This window comes from Delphinapterus leucas, chromosome 4 (genome assembly GCF_059928025.1).
Source record: "Delphinapterus leucas isolate spDelLeu-1000000601 "Yukka" chromosome 4, BTC_Dleu_Yukka2, whole genome shotgun sequence".
Classification (NCBI taxonomy): domain Eukaryota; kingdom Metazoa; phylum Chordata; class Mammalia; order Artiodactyla; family Monodontidae; genus Delphinapterus; species Delphinapterus leucas.
The window spans coordinates 108372450-108388745 of NC_143132.1; the positions used below are offsets into that span (position 1 = coordinate 108372450).

Genomic DNA, 16296 nt, shown 5'->3' on the forward strand with positions numbered 1-16296 from the left:
CTATTGTAATTTAAGGATTTGAGAGGGAGTTTACATCAAATAAAAGCAATGCTGAAGATAAATCCTTTCATATATCCATGACTGTTTCCCAGGGATAAATTTCAATAAGTAGAATTATTGGGTTGAAACCAGGAAAATTCTTTTTAATATTGTCAAGTTTCTTTCAGGAAGTTTGAACCAATTTTCACCTATACAAATATGAGAAAGCCCATTTCTGCATTTTATACTGAGAATTAACATTTTAATCTTTACAGTGGGACCCACAAAAATAATGTCTCATTGACATTTTAGTTTTCATTTCTTTATTAATGATGTTGAGCATCTTTGTTTTCTGATATTCACTAGCTGACTGTATGTCTTCTTTTGTGAATTTCCCTTTCACATCCTCTTCTCATTTCACTTTTGCATTTGGAAGGATTTATCATTCAGGTGTATACAGAAGAGTTATATAATGGACAATGCAAAATTCTGGCTTTGAGGAAAGTAAATGTTTCTCACGTCAAAATTTTCTCCCTGTACAAAATGCTGTAACATTAAATGTTAATAAAACTTTTCCACAGAAATCAGAGAAAACATGATCCAGGCACTTTGCACTTTGCGTTACAATGATTTAATGGCACAAGTCTAGCATTTAATGTTTTTTAAGGCCAAAATCATAAGCACCTTATAAGCATCATCTCATACAATTTTCTCTTAACACTACTAGGTAGATGCTATTAGGACAGCCTTATAACAGATGAGGAAATTTAGACAGAAAGGATAAAAGTCTCAGGGATGCTAAGTGATGGGACCAAGGTATTTTACATGTCCTTAAACTGTCTCTTTTACTGACCAAACTTTTGGCATTCTTCAAATGATTGTGTGCATCTGTTTTGTTGCCCTGACTAGAATGTAGACCCCCAAGATAAGGGCTGTGTCATCATTCTCCCACAGCCTCTCCTCCTCTCCTCCATTTTCCTTCCCCTCACTGGCAAATAGACCTCACTGTTGGAGCCACAGCAAGAAATGAGCAAGTACTTGGTGATTTTTCAAACCGACCAGTGGAATCCTAACTCTTGCCAATAACTGCCCCAAAGTAGCTTATAAGTCACCTCGTCCAACCCCAGACTTTATATCCCAGTCTGCCAGGGAAATGCCATCGCCATGAATGGACAAATAGAGGCACAGTACTTCTTTTTTACTACCCTTGTACTTCCTTTGGGAGCCCCACTAAGCCTGCTTGTTGGGACATTTTTACATCATAAGGCTTTCTGAAGGGTCAGCTATGCTTACCACTTCCCTCCGTATCTTGGTTACACTGACCTAAAACATCAGCCTCCAGTTCAGCAGCCACCTGATATGGTATAATGATAGCAACAGTGACATTATTAAGTGATTAGGCTTCTAAATCTGCGAAACTTCCCATGGCCCCATATTACCCTGCTTTGAAAATGCAACATTAATATGTTATGGTCAAAGCTATGTATCCATTACTGGCTTTTAAATTAGAAGTCTGAAAAGAGGTTACAGTTTGAAAATAAATTGAGTCAACTTGTTCTTAGGGATATTTCACTTCCTTTGAAGTAGAAAATAAAGAATGCCAAAAAATCATGGAAAAAAGTTCACTATTATTTTTTCCATGCTTCAAGGCTTAGAAACTTTTCCAGTTTGTGTTGTGATGGGTAGCATCAAAATACAGGTAAGAAATAAGGCAGACATTTTATGTAACCACCATTAGTCATGGTAAGCCATCCATAAACGATTCATCCCGCCTCCTCTTGACCGCTGCAAAATTACTATATATTTACCCATAATTAGTCCAGTACAGCAGGCAACTACAGGAACTAAAAGGAACAAAATACTGATATGGAACAATAACACCTCCTATATATACATTTTTATTGATAAATCACAGAAGTTATTTGAGTCCCTGTCATGAGCCAGTGCTGGGTAGGAATGCTTCTTCCCTACTCCTGACCCCTTCCATATTGAGGAAGCTCAACTAGTCTAACACCCTTGGCATCTCTCTGCTGCTTATTCACCCCTGAGGGGAAGTGGAATGACATGCCCAGCTCAGGCACCCTGTCTGTCATTTTCTTTGGGAATGAGATGTTCCTAGGATGTGGCAATTTTCCCTTGCTTTCCCACAACTCAAGTCTTACCTGGCCAGTTCCTCACTGTGGGGAGGCCTGTTTCAATCCCAGATTGCTGTGACTGGAGAGGTAATTTGACTTAATTCTTGGGATCAGATTCAGGAAACCCCCTTGACTCTCACAATAAGTTACATCCTCAACTAGGTGTTCATCCTATTAAAGATGGCATTTTGGTCTCAAATGTGCTAATGTTTGACATATCTTAATTTGTTATAAACCCAGAAAGGAGGGTTTAATTGGCTTGGTACATTCTCAATGCAACATTTCATAATTAAGCAAAGGTATGGAACTGGGGAGGGCAAAATACTCATGCAGATAGGCTTTTGGTAGGACCAGGAAATGTGGTTGTGAGCCTTGAACTTCAGTGAGTAGGCACGGCATTTTGATCTTAGTGGTTTGCAGAGGTTTATATTAAACCAGCTTTAGCTGGTGTGGCCTGGAAAACCCCAAGCCAGCAACATGTTATATGGACCTTGATGGGTGACTATGGCTTATGGTGGTTTGTCCATAGGCTAAAGACTGTTTCTCCAGAGGCAAGTGATCTCAGATTCTGTTATGGTGTTTTATGTACCTGTTACTATGGCATTTATAACAGAGCAGGGCTATGTTTTTGGCTTTTTTAAAACATTTTTTGATGTGGACCATTTTTAAAGTCTTTATTGAATTTGTTACAATATTGCTTCTGTTTTAGGTTGTGGGTTTTTTGCCCTGAGGCACGTGGGATCTTAGCTCCCTGACCCGGGATCAAACCCACACCCCCTGCATTGGAAGGCAAAGTCTTAACCACTGGACTGCCAGGGAAGTCCCAGAGCAGGGCTATGTTTGAGGAAGGTCCAATATAGCCACAATCATGGACTAAAATACAACCTGATGCCAGTGCTGCTTAGAAACTTTAAAAATGAACACAACTTATTATGTGTAGTTTCTTCTGTATCTTGATTACAGTGACCCAAAACACCAGCCTCCCAGTACAGCAGCCACCTGGTACTGGATGGTGGTATGCAGAATGCATTTATTGAGCACCTATCATGTGTCAGGCCCTCTCCCAGGCACAAGAAATATGAAGATGAACATACAGAGCTCCCTGAGCCCATGGTGCTCCCTTCCAAAGGCCATCACAATACAGGATGGTAAATGCTACAATCAAAGTAGGCGTGGAGTGCTACAAAGCACTGAGAAGGTGCCTAAAGTCAACTTAGTGGAGACAGGTTGCTCAGAAAACTTCCACGGAGAAGTGACATGTTACCTGAGTCTTCAAGGATTGGAGGAAGATAGCTGGCAACAGGAGGACAGAGAATGATGTAATATTCAGGAAGAAGAAGTCACCTTTTCTCAGAGGAGATGAATTCAAGGAATTGTAAATAATTTAGCTACAGGGAAAGGAGGCCACAAAGGGTCAAGAAGAAAGAGTATCCAGAGAGAAAGATTAACAAAGAACAAGAACTGAATGGTAAATGATTTTAGCCAGGAGGTGACAAAATTAGATACACATCTTAGAAGGAGGACACTTGCTGCAGAGAGAAGCAGGATAAGAGGGACAAAAAGTATTGGGGCAAAGGGTGTCTGATGGATTAGGTGAATAAAGAGGAAAGAACTGATATGAGAGCCGTATTGAGGATGGAGGTGACAGGAATTAGTGGATAATCGTGCTGTATGTGGGGCTTGAAAGGTGGATGGAGGCGACAGCTAAAGGAAAAGGAAATGTTTATAATGATTCCCAGATTTCTGATCTCAGGAACCATGAGACTCTGAAACACCACTGACTATCACAGGAACTAAAGGAGGGCTCACTGCCCCCACTGGAATTTAAAATGCTCAGTCCATGGGGCTGGGACTAAATAGACATAGGAGATATCTAGCTAATAATAATTATACTAATAGGTAACAGTTCACTTCTCTGTTAAAATTAGGGTTAAGGTCAGGTCAAGGTTAGGGTTAGTTACCAATGTAACTAGAGGGTATGGTCTGAAAGTTTATGTCCCCCCCCAAATTCATATGTTGAAGTCCTAACTCCTGAGGTGATGGTATTAGGTTGTGGGGTCTTTGGCAGGTGATGGGTCATTAGGGCAGAGCCCTCATAAATGGGATTAGTGCCCTTATAAACAAGTCCCAGAGAGATCCCTCCCACCATGTGGAAGCAGGCCCTCACCAGACACCAAATCTGTCACTGCCAAGATCTTGGGCTTCCCAGGCTCCAGAACTAGGAGAAAGAAGTGGTTCTTGTTTACAAGCCGCCCAGTGTGTGGCATTTTGCTATAGCAGCCCAAGCAGACTAAGACACCAGCTAAAAGTTATTGAATGTTTACTATGTGCCAGGACTTGTGCTTAGAGAAAAAAGGTAACTCACCTCGGTTTAAACAGCAGGAAAGTATACTACTGATTGCAAGCCATGTTATTCTAAATTCTTTGCATTTACTCAGTTTGTTCTGCTGTTTCCAACCAGTTCTGAGAGACTAGGGTACCATGTAAGTCCTTGTGTCTTTGTCTTCCCCAATCAAAGGCCTTAGCTAAGCATGTTGGCTACTCTGTGAGTCTGCTTACCACCGTGGGGAGACTTACTTTTAAAGTGAAATTGATAAAGCAAGGCCAAAAACACTTCCACCAGTAAGAATGTAGTAAATAATTTGTGCTTAGCCTTAGAAACCCTTATGCTTTACCTATAAATCAATGTACCGCAGCCCAAAAAAGCACGGCAACATGGAGAGAAGCTTCAAACGGGAGGGTAGAACTTAATTTTGATGTCTTTGGGAGTAGGAAAAAAGGCATTTGCCAGTTAGGCTATAACTCTAAATTCTTTGCATGTCATCAGATTTATAAGTGACTCAGAGAGACTGTGTCTTTCTGTTTCACACATCATTTCTACCAAGCCACGGTTTCTGTGTTAGCCTGCAATTTTTCAAAGAACAGAAACAGCATCTGCATCCTACATCCATCTTCATTCTCTGGACACCACCCAGAATATGCACTGTTCTCTTAGCAGCACTTCTAAAAGAACTACTGTACAAAATAAAGACAGAATGGAAAAAAGGTCTGTGTTTACCCGCAGATATTTAGACTTTAACATGGGAAAGAAGCAGGAAATCTTTCATTCAGTTTTTTAATTACTAAAGAGCTCTGGCAACCACTCTGAGAAAATCATTTTCTATCCAGGTGGCTTTATCAGCTTAAATGATTCCCTTAGTAAACAGAATTTCAAAAGGCAGTAAAAGCCAGTACAAAATAATGGGATTACTTTTGGAAGTAATACTAGGTGCGTAAATGGTAGCTTACCAATGTGTCCCCTCTTCTTTTGAACATGCACTTCAAATGCGCAACTGTCAGATGTCTAAATTATATCAGGAAATCTGATGTGACAGTGTCTGCTTAGCCACAAACTGCTGAGAGCTCTGCTCTTTGTCCAAGCCATCATGCTCTGTCACCTAGATGACAGTAATCATTTCTAAATTGGTCTCCTAGCTCTCAAGCTTACCTGCCTGCAGTCTTTTCCCCACAAAGCAGTCCTTTTATTCTCATTGCTGTACAGTATTTCATGTGTGAGTACATCCAAATTTATTTATCCGTTATACTTTTGATGGGCATTTGGGTAGTTTCTTGCTTAAGCAATCAAAATTACCCAATTCATCTTTTTGGTAAGCATGCAGACATAATTTGGTTATATTCCTGAGAGTAAATTTGCTGGGTCATAGGGTAGGTATACGTTCAGCTTCAGTAGATAGCACAAATACTTTCCCAAAGTGGTAATTAACATTGTATTTTTGTTTTGCTTTACCCCATTTCTTATTCCATTCAGCTTTATACATACATTTTGTTTTTCTCTTATATTTTCCTTTCAATGTTTAACAATAAATAAATATGTAAAAGATCTAATCATTCTGAAAAAATAAATTCTTCACAATTGAGGATATTCAAAACAATGTGTTCCACACTCCAAAGCATTTCCATGAGGCACTCCAAAGTGTTCTGAGTGATGTTGTATTGATGGGAAAATGGTCAGTAACATCCCATACCACTTTGCAACAAACACACTAAATAGTCCTGGAACGTTTACTAATAAAATTAGTCATGACAGTAATAGCTAATGAATAATTTGAGATTATCTTTACTCTTGCTTCATCCCATTAGCAAAAATAACTGACTATAATCAATATCCTAAAGCATCTAAAACCTTTAGACCTAAGTCCAACTCTATCATATATTTCAACGTGACAGTTTTTTTTTAAGATTTATATATTATTTATTTATTTTATTTATTTTTTACTGCATCAGGTCTTAGTTGCAGCACACGGGATCTTTGTTGAGGCATGCAGGATCTTTCGTTGCGGTGTGCGGGCTTCTCTCTAGTTGTGGTGCACAGGCTCCAGGATGCGTGGGCTCTGTAGTTGTGGTGCGCAGGCTTAGTTGCCACGCGGCATGTGGGATCTTAGTTCCCTGACCAGGGATTGAACCCACGTCCCCTGAATTGTAAGGCAGACTCTTTACCAATGGACCACCAGGGAAGTCCCTATGACAAAGTTTTAAATCAGTAAGGTTTACTTTGATCACTTGGACTGAACCTTTTATTTCTTTGCCCCTGTTGTCCTTGTCCTGACCAGTTTGGATCCTACTCCTAGTATTTTCTCCTCAGTGGAAGCTTTGTCCTCGAGTTGTACTCTTGTTTAATATTTCAAGAGTTTATACGGCCTATACCCAGACTAGTCACCATCAGACCTTCCCACAGCCTATTTACATTAATCAATGAATTGGAGTCTGCAAAGCTTGCACTGAAGAATGCAGCATCATAAAATGAAAGAAACTTGGTCACTGTATGAGTCAGGGTCCCAGCAGGAAACAGCTGATACACTCAGAAGGGAAGAGAGTTTAAAGAAGGACTATCGACATGAGTGGGCAAAGTTAAAGGATTTAACAAAGGATGGCAAAGCACCTTGGACTAGGAACAATGGGAAGTTGTTCTTACACTCAGGTGGAAAAGGAGAATGGGACAGATCATTAAACATAGCATCTGGTGAGAGCCATAGTCATGGGAGAGGACTACAAGTAGAAGAATGAGCCATGGTTGAAACAACAAAGACCCAGATCTCTCCTCTCACTCTGCAGTCTCCCATTGGTGCTTCTCATAAGTAAAACCCACTGGAAGCCATAGGGCAAGGAAGTTAATGTGATGCAGTCTATAGGGGCAGAGAATGGGTCTGGTGGGACAAATACAGATTATCCAGCAGCATCCCTGAATCACTGCTTGGAAGGGAGCCATCCAGGAGTGCAGTCTGACAAAGAACCCATACATTAGTCTTAGTGTGTGTTAATCTGTTAAACCTCTAAGATTTAGGGGTTGTTTGTTCCAGAAGTTAACCTACCCTAACTAATATATATGGGCTATTTGTATTTTCACATTATGCCTTTTATATCCAAAGTGTTTTTCCAAAACTATCAGGGGAAATATATAACAATCCTCTAAAAATGTAAGCAAGTCTATTTCACAGAGATTTTTTACGTATTTTGTAAATAATTCTACCTTGAGGTTATAAATAATTACTCTGCCTTCAGATGTTCCAAACTGCTGCTTTTTATAATGACAGCTCAAAAGGGAAGAAATTGTGAGGGAGGATAAAACACTGCATTTATTCTTCAAAAATAAGACTATAAGAAGGAGAAAATACCATGGGACAATAGTCAAATGAATACCATAGAAAAATTCTTTTCAGGACTGCCCACTCCCATTCTACTCACCTTTCCTTTCAGTCCTGTGTTCCCTCTCCCTTCCCAAACTGAAGTGCCTCTTGCTCTCAAACTGGTCCCTGCTGTCTTGGAAGTGCACTGTGTTTCCCCCAATAGGCTCTTTCTACCTCTTCCACCTCTCTGTGCTCCAGGCTTCCTTAACTGACATTGAAACATTGCCCCTGGGCCTTGTGAGGTGAGTGGTTAGCTATCTTGATAACTTTATTCATCCATTCATTCATTTTTTAAAAATAAAATCATTGGACACCAATTAAGTACAAGGTATATTCTAGATGTTAAGTCTACAAAGAGAAATAGATGATAGATAGATAGATAGATAGAATGACATATATATATATACATACATATGTATATATATATATATATATATATATATATGGCAAGGTCTCTTCACAAAATAAATTATAACATTGCAATAGAGATATGACAGAGAAGCAGATAACCATAGCATAAGGCAGAAAATGGCTAGTGACATAAAAGAGGCACAGATAAAGTCCTAGTTTAGTTTCTCTAAAGTCCTTTAGAGAAAAGGAAAAGAAAGCTGGCATGTACCATGCTCCAAGCACTAGGCTAGGTAGAATGCATACATTAGTTTATCTTTCTCTCATATGGCTAATTCCTTCTTGTCCTTCAGGAATTCATTCACATGTCACCTCACCCAGGAAGACTTTCTTGACGTGACTCACCCAGCCTTTCCTCTATGCTCCCACAATCAAAGCTTTATCAAATGACTGGATAATTGTTAATTTATTATCTATCATCCCAAATGATGGTAAGTACCTGGAAGTGGGGAACAATGCCTTGTCTTTGTACATTTTCAGTGTCTAACTCTGAATCTGATGCACACCAAGCTTTCAGTGATGGATGGATGGATGGATGGACAGGCGGATGGACGGATGACTGAAGTACTATTAAAGCATTAGAGGAAAAGGGGGATTGTGTGAGCAACATGATAACAGGAAAACAGAAGGTAGGTTCTAGCAATTGCAGGAGTCCAGTTGGATTGTGTTATAAGAATGTGGGCAGGAAGGTGGCAGGTGACAAATGTTGAAATAGAAGATGGAAAACAGTTTGTAGTGTCTTGAACGCCAAGCTAAGGCAGCTGGATTCACGCAGTAGAGAGTGGAGAGCCACTGGGAGCTGACAAGCCAGGAAGTAATAAGATCAGAGCTGTGTTTTAAGACAATTAATCTGGCAGTTGGAATATTTTTCCTTTTTCAATAATATGTTTACTTTTCATCAAGAATTTTCTTTGCTTAACCCAAAGGAATTAATATTATACTGTGGACTTGAGCAGCCCTGATAAACATTTTTCAAAAGAGCTCAGGGGGCTTCCCTGGTGGTGCAGTGGTTGAGAGTCCGCCTGCCGATGCAGGGGACACAGGTTCGTGCCCCGGTCCGGGAAGATCCCACATGCCGCGGAGCGGCTGGGCCCATGAGCCATGGCCGCTGAGCCTGCGCGTCCAGAGCCTGTGCTCCGCAACAGGAGAGGCCACAACAGTGAGAGGCCCGCGTACCACACACAAAAAAAAACAAAAACACAAAAGAGCTCAGACCTGCATGTGTCTAGGTCAGCCTTGAGTAAAGTGTTGATTTACAATTTTTTTCTTTCAAGCAATTAGTCTTTATGTTACTCCCTAAGCCGATAACCACATTATTTTGATGCAACACTCTGAAATTAATTTTGAGCTGCTCCCCAAGGCCCAGCATGTGGTTACCAGAAAATGCTCACCCACAGCAGGGAGTATCACTAGTGACTTCTATATGAGATTCTCTTCTGAGGCAACGGGTGCTAATAGAGAATACAGTCATTTTTTTCACAAGAAATAATTTTTAAATGACACCATTCATCCAAAGAGATATTATCTTGGAATGTTATGAGAAACATTTTAATACTTGATAGGTAACTAATTACAAAGAATAAATCAATAATAAAAATTAGACCATCATCCTTTGACAATCACATATTGTTCAACTTATCTGCCATAAGCCAGTTTTTATAACAATGCATGTGTACCAAATCATCAAGTGATATCTTCAGACCACTTTAGATAAAATTTGCATCTTAACATTGTAAGGTTATACCAGTAAACATTAAACAGGCAAGTTCAGTTGATATTTTGTTTTTAATAACATTTATTTTCTCTAGTTTCCCAAACCCATTGCTGATCAGCATTTCTACAAGTTCTGTTTTTCTACACACTTAATTCATATGCACATAAATATATATAGGTCATTTTAAAACTTTCATAGCTGAAAGAAGATTGAAAACATTTTGATAACAGTCCAGTTAACTCTGGATAACCAGAGGGCAAATATTTATCACTTAATTTATCTTGAAAAATCTTTCACTCTAATACTTGCTGTAGGTAAACATTTGCTTTTTTTTGCCAGCTGGATATTCACTATATAATCAACTTAATAACTGCTTTGCTGACACTTAATTCCCTTCATTTTTATTTTTTAAGAAGACTGTTTTGAAACTCAAATACTTTACTACTTACTCTCCAGGAAAATCTGGAGCAGGTAGGCCTTGCCTTCCCTCTGGGAGAAACTTGTCGATTTTCATCATGAATTCAAGAAAGAACTGAGTTTTGTTCACATCTCAATTCCTTCAATATTCTCTGTATGATGCAGAGTCCTTTGACACAAAAATTCTCTTACCAAATGCTCTGCTCCAAGGGAAGGTTTATGAGCTGTATGTAATTCTTACCTCAGTCAGTGCAAAGCTGTCTATTCTGTAGAGGTATTAACAGGATGTAGAACAAGATGTCTGTTTCGGTCCCCACAAGGTGACTTTGTCTAATGTAAATTTCTAGATCAGACACCCATGATATAGGGGGAAAAAGCATATTCAAGACCCAAATATTTGTATCCACCATGTTAGGTTACTTGTGCCTATTATATTCCCTGCCATGCACTCCTTATACCAAAGTATTATGAAAGGTTTTAATGAAGTGGTTTACAATTTCAATACTAAAGACACAGACGTAGAGAATGGACTTGAGGACACGGGGAGGGGGAAGGGTAAGCTGGGACAAAGTGAGAGAGTGGCATGGACATATATACACTACCAAATGTAAAACAGATAGCTAGTGGGAAGCAGCTGTATAGCACAGGGAAATCAGCTCGGTACTTTGTGACCACCTAGAGGCGTGGGATAGGGAGGGTGGGAGGGAGACGCAAGAGGTAGGAGATATGAGGATATATGTATATGTATAGCTGATTCACTTTGTTATACAGCAGAAACTAGCACACCATTGTAAAGCAACTATACTCCAATAAAGATGTTAAAAAAATAGTAACAGTTATTCGAATTCTTGATAAATGGTATGAGACTTCATATGCCATGCTTTGACTAAACTACCAGAACCCAAATCCTCAGAATTACCCCAGAACATCAGGCAGCTGCTGTGGGAACCACCTGAAAGGGAATGTTGAACCATACCACCATTGCAGCTCTGAGGGACACATGCAACCCATGACTCTACTCATCTGAACAGTTGACACCTTGGTATTGTTGAGCTCACTGCTCACAGAGGCTGAAGTCAGTTGGATGTTCTTATCTACAGTGGGAACTCTTCCACCAACAATTTCATCCGTGTTCCTCTTTGGCCTCAGCAAAATAATGAAGCACTTGGCAGCAAATATACAACCCAATAAACCATAGCTGGATGCCAAGATTGCAAATATTTCCATGGCCACTTTAAACTTGCCTTTGGTGCTCAAGTAAGCAGGGACAAAAGAGATGCAGACAATAAAAAAGACCAGCATCCCAAAGGTGACGCATTTTCCTTCATAGTAATTATCCAGCAACTGGCGAGCCGCAAGGGTTGTAAGAAAGCACAGCAAGGCCAAGAAGACATCCATCCCAAATATAGAGCACAAAAATTCTACAGAAACTTCATAACATTCCAGAATAATCTTTATATTTTGAGATTCCATGTTCTTGTACACCCTTGGGGGTTCTAATACTAAGTAGGCTGTACATATGCCAATTTCGACTAGAACAGAGATTAGCACAATGATTTTCCAATAAAGAGAGTGAATGGATATAAGTCGGGTTTTGGATTTGGTAATTCTGTAGGCTAAAAACAGTGAAATAGTCTTTCCAAGAATGCAAGACAGGCAAAGTAAAAGCCCAGTGCCAGAGTGACCTTACGGGCCATACAGGACCAGATGTATGGCTTGCCAATGAAGAATATGGAAGACAGCAACGTGATGACAAGAGAAATCTGACTGAGAAAGCTCGGCTCCCGGTCATTGGCAGTCACGAGCGGAGTGTGTCTGTATATCACATACACAACTGTGACTGCCGAAACCACAAATGCCCCAAAGATGGAGAGAATGACAAGAGTGAATCCCAGGACCTCATCATAAGCAAGGAATTCCACCTCTTTCAGCACACACTCGCTCTTTTGTGCATTTGGACCAATAGTCTTCACCACATTGTTCACACTCCCTTTGACCTAATGAACAAAGAACAGAGGACTGACTGCAAAGAAATCCACTTGTCCCCTTCAGCTGCGAATAGCCCAGAGGAGCCAAAAGCCTAATGCAAGACTCACTGAAATTTTCTATAGAGAATATATAATATCTAAAAAAAAAAAAGCAGTGATAAAATGGTCTTTAGAGTGTGCAGCTAACATTACAGATTGAGAATTGATTTCAATTTTGGAAATTCAGTCTCCCGTCTTGGTTTCAGCTCTTCCTGCATGGGCCTTTTTCAGTAAGATGCCTTTTCTTTTTCTTCCAATTATCTTATTGAGAAGGGAGGTGTGTACCCTCATAAGCCCAAGAACAATCCACAAATATATGAGAACATTAAAGCTACTAAGGTGAAACAATTAAGAGTACTGTGACAGGGATACGGTTGATTAAAATACGAGGGTTTTCAATCTTTCATTCAGCTTCTCCTCCACCTACTGAAGAGAATTTTGTCTTTGCCCACTCAGCTTTCCTCTCCTCACCCTCCAGATGCAGATTTGAGAGAAGAGGTAAAGAAAGGTTGAGAATTAGAAGAAAGGAAACAAAAACAACAACCACATTGACTAAGGTTGAAAAAACTTTTGAGGCATTTAGCTGGGCAGAGGCTCTAAAGGAGAATATTGCAACATAAGAAAAAATCTGAGATGAATTTGTGGTAGATTATGAAATGGATCTCTTCACTGTTCTATGAGAGATGCAGGTAAAGACTGGAATTCCCTTTCAATCACGTCTGACTGCTGGATTGGACTCCTCTTGTTGTTTCTGTGCAGAGACTGGGCCACAGGGGGTCCAAAGAGTTGTTCAGATTACCTTGTGCTTGTTTTCCATTTGTGGAAAATTTTACATTTTTAAAATCCTCTTTTAACTAAATTGCTATAGAGGGCCTTTTGGCAAGAGACATACAATTTGTTATCTTGAACAGAAGGTAGAGATAAAAATAAACTTGCTGCAACATGCTCCATAGGGCTAAGCATACCAAGCCCAACTAAAATTCTGGTCAAGAACAGCAATTCAACAGGTTGTAGTGAAAAATTCATAGAGCAGTAGATATAGAATTCACTTGTCCTACAGACTTTGAGTAATTATGGTCTTTGCCTTTAGGGATGTACTTCTAAATCTTATATTTCTAAATTAGAGATAATTCTGTAAAACATAGAACTGTAATTCACTTATTTACTATTCATTCACATTTTTCCATAACTAATATTTAATCTATTTCAGAAATTGAAATAATTCTAAACACTTTTTTTTTGCAAACCCATGTATTCATATTTCACATATCATTTAAAAAATTTTTTCCCCTCTTAAATTCATGGATGTTGGTCTTTTTCCCAAATGTAGCAGCTTTGGAACTAAAACTGCCCTGGTCCAGGAAGATCCCACATGCCATGGAGCAACTAATCCTGTGCGCCACAACTACTGAGCCTGAGCTCTAGAGCCCGCGAGGCACAACTACTGAGCCCACATGCCACAACTACTGAAGACCGCGCACCTAGAGCCCATACTCCGCAACAAGAGAAGCCACCATAATGAGAAGCCTGTGCACCACAATGAAGAGTAGCCCCGCTTGCTGCAACTAGAGAAAGACCACGCATAGCAATGAAGACCCAAAAATAAATAAATATAAATAAATTTATATTAAAAAAAGTAATGTTATAATTTTTTGCACTGCACAGAACATCCAATAGTTTGATGGATTATAATTTTTGTCATAAGTTGTTCACATCTATTTATAAAGAAGGCTCCCAAGGCCCTCTCTGCCCAAACATGTTTAATATCCTTCCATTTTAATACCAGTGAAAAAATGACCATCTCTACCTGGTTCCCGTGACGCATGCCCATCAACACACAGGATGCAGTCAAAGCAACATATTGGTTCCCCATGACGAATTCCCTTCCCGGTCCCAGGCTGACACAGGTCAGTACACACTGAATGGGGAAGCTAGCAAAGATAAATACAATGCATGTAACAAAGCCCTTTGTCTCTACCTTGCCAGGCTAAGAAAGTTTCCACCTGGATTTCTGTGGAAGTTTTGCAATATCTTGGGAAACCCAGGATAGCTGGGCAAGAATAACAGACAAAGAGAATAATAACATGGAAAGCCTAGAGGAATTTTGCTAAAAGTCCTATACTTGATTCTAGAAATGGGATTCTAGAAAAGTCCTGTGGTTGATTCTAGAAATTATCAAAGCTAATCCCAAACCTAACTCTTTCTAACCTTGAAGACTCAGACCAGGCTCCATGTCCATGGGGCTCTGAGGAGAGGATAATTTGTCAAGTCTGTTTCTCGTTGAGGGGGGATCCCAAGAATCATCTTGAGTGCCTGAGAAAGACTTCTTCTCAGCAAAGTCATCCCAACACAGTCTGAAGATGTGTCATACAGAATCAGTAGAAAATAACAATGAAAGGTCTATTCCATGTGGAAAATTGTATGGCAAAAAGGAAAAGTGGACAAGGCACAGCACTGGAATATTTTCTCACAAAAAGAGCTTAGAAAACCCAGTGGTAAACATAGGTCTCCCTTTACATTCTACATGGTTGTGCACATTGAAACCCACCATGAATGCAATGTTTGTAAATCGGTTTATATCTAAATGTAAATGAGGAGCTTCCTATTTAAAAAGGAGAGAAGCTGTATTTCTCCATTAAGCAGAGATTCATTTTGGAAAGTGAAAAGATTCATTTTGGAAATCAGAATTTTCCTATGTTGAGTTTCCCAAGATAAATCTGAATTAGATAACAATGGAAAATATCAGAAATCTATGAGCTCAGTTATGGTATGTAAGATTACTTAAGTATGTATTGCTAAACACAATAGACAGGCTTCTTAAAAGGGTTGTGTGCGTGTGCATGCGTGCGTGCGTGCGTGCGTGCGTGTGTGTGTGTGTATCACCACAGAATGACTATATTTCCTCTCTCCTGACCCAGTGTTCTGAAAAGGGCTCTCCATATAACTTTCTTTGAAAATCATCACAGTAAGCTGATGGCTTTTTGTTCTGTTTCTCAGTATCCCTTCCCTTCTCAACCCTCATGATCTAGCTTCCAGCCCACTCACCTCACTAAAATGTTTCTTGCCAAGTCTGACAGCTCTTCCTCTAGTACCGTTCTCCTTTCTCTCTCTTGGACATCTGGCACTCTTGATCAACTCCTCCTTGAGATGCAGGTTCCCTTGGCTTCCACTGGGTCCTTTTATTTCTTCTGTTGGTTCTACTTCCTCTACCTACCTCATCACTGTGGGTGTTGTTTGTTTGTTTGTTGTTTTTTTGGCTCTAGTCCTTGATCCTCTGCTTTTATCTCTCAATATAAAGCAGCTCATTCATTCTCTTGTCTTCAACCAGCACCTCTACCTAAGAACATCCAAAACTTGACTGTAGCACCAACTTTTCCCACCTGACCTCTAATTCCATATCCTAAACTCCCAACATGTCCCTACTCTGAGATTCCACCATCACCTCAAATTCAACATGTCCAAAACTACCCCCATTTACCCTATTCCCCCTCCTGAATTCCCTATTTCTGTCACTGACACCACCAGTCTCACCCATCATCTCCAACCATATCTTCTATTACTTGCCTACACATACCTTCACTCAGGCCCATCTGCTTACCAACCTCCAGATTCAGTTTATTATCATGAGTTAAATCATGCCTTATACCATCTACTAATTGTTGGTGCAGGACACTTCCAAGGCCAGTCCATCAGCAAATCCAGTGGATTTTACTCTTGTCCCCTTCAGTCTATTTGCAACATGGCAGATAGAATAATTCTGTAAACTCTAAGTTGGATCATGACTCTCCTCTGTCAAAACTCTTCCGTGGCTCCCCATTTCACTCAGAGTAAAAGCCAAAGTCCTTCAACAGCCCACAAGGCTCTATGTGATCTGACCCTCTCTCACCCCTCTTACCTTCTCTCACACTACCCTCTCTCTCTCACTCTTTCCA

At 39.9% G+C, this 16296-nt stretch overlaps 1 protein-coding gene across 1 annotated transcript in view; it reads right to left on the reverse strand.

The window, feature by feature from the left end:
• Window positions 1-8238: 8238 nt before the first annotated feature.
• Window positions 8239-16296, reverse strand: part of LOC111171791 (vomeronasal type-2 receptor 1-like) — a 96246-nt gene continuing 88188 nt past the window's right edge. The window contains 4 exon segments of the mRNA XM_022567634.2: window positions 8239-12001; window positions 12004-12292; window positions 12294-12334; window positions 14172-14295. Coding sequence (XP_022423342.2) covers window positions 11253-12001; window positions 12004-12292; window positions 12294-12334; window positions 14172-14295 — 1203 coding nt within the window. The 3' untranslated portion in view covers window positions 8239-11252.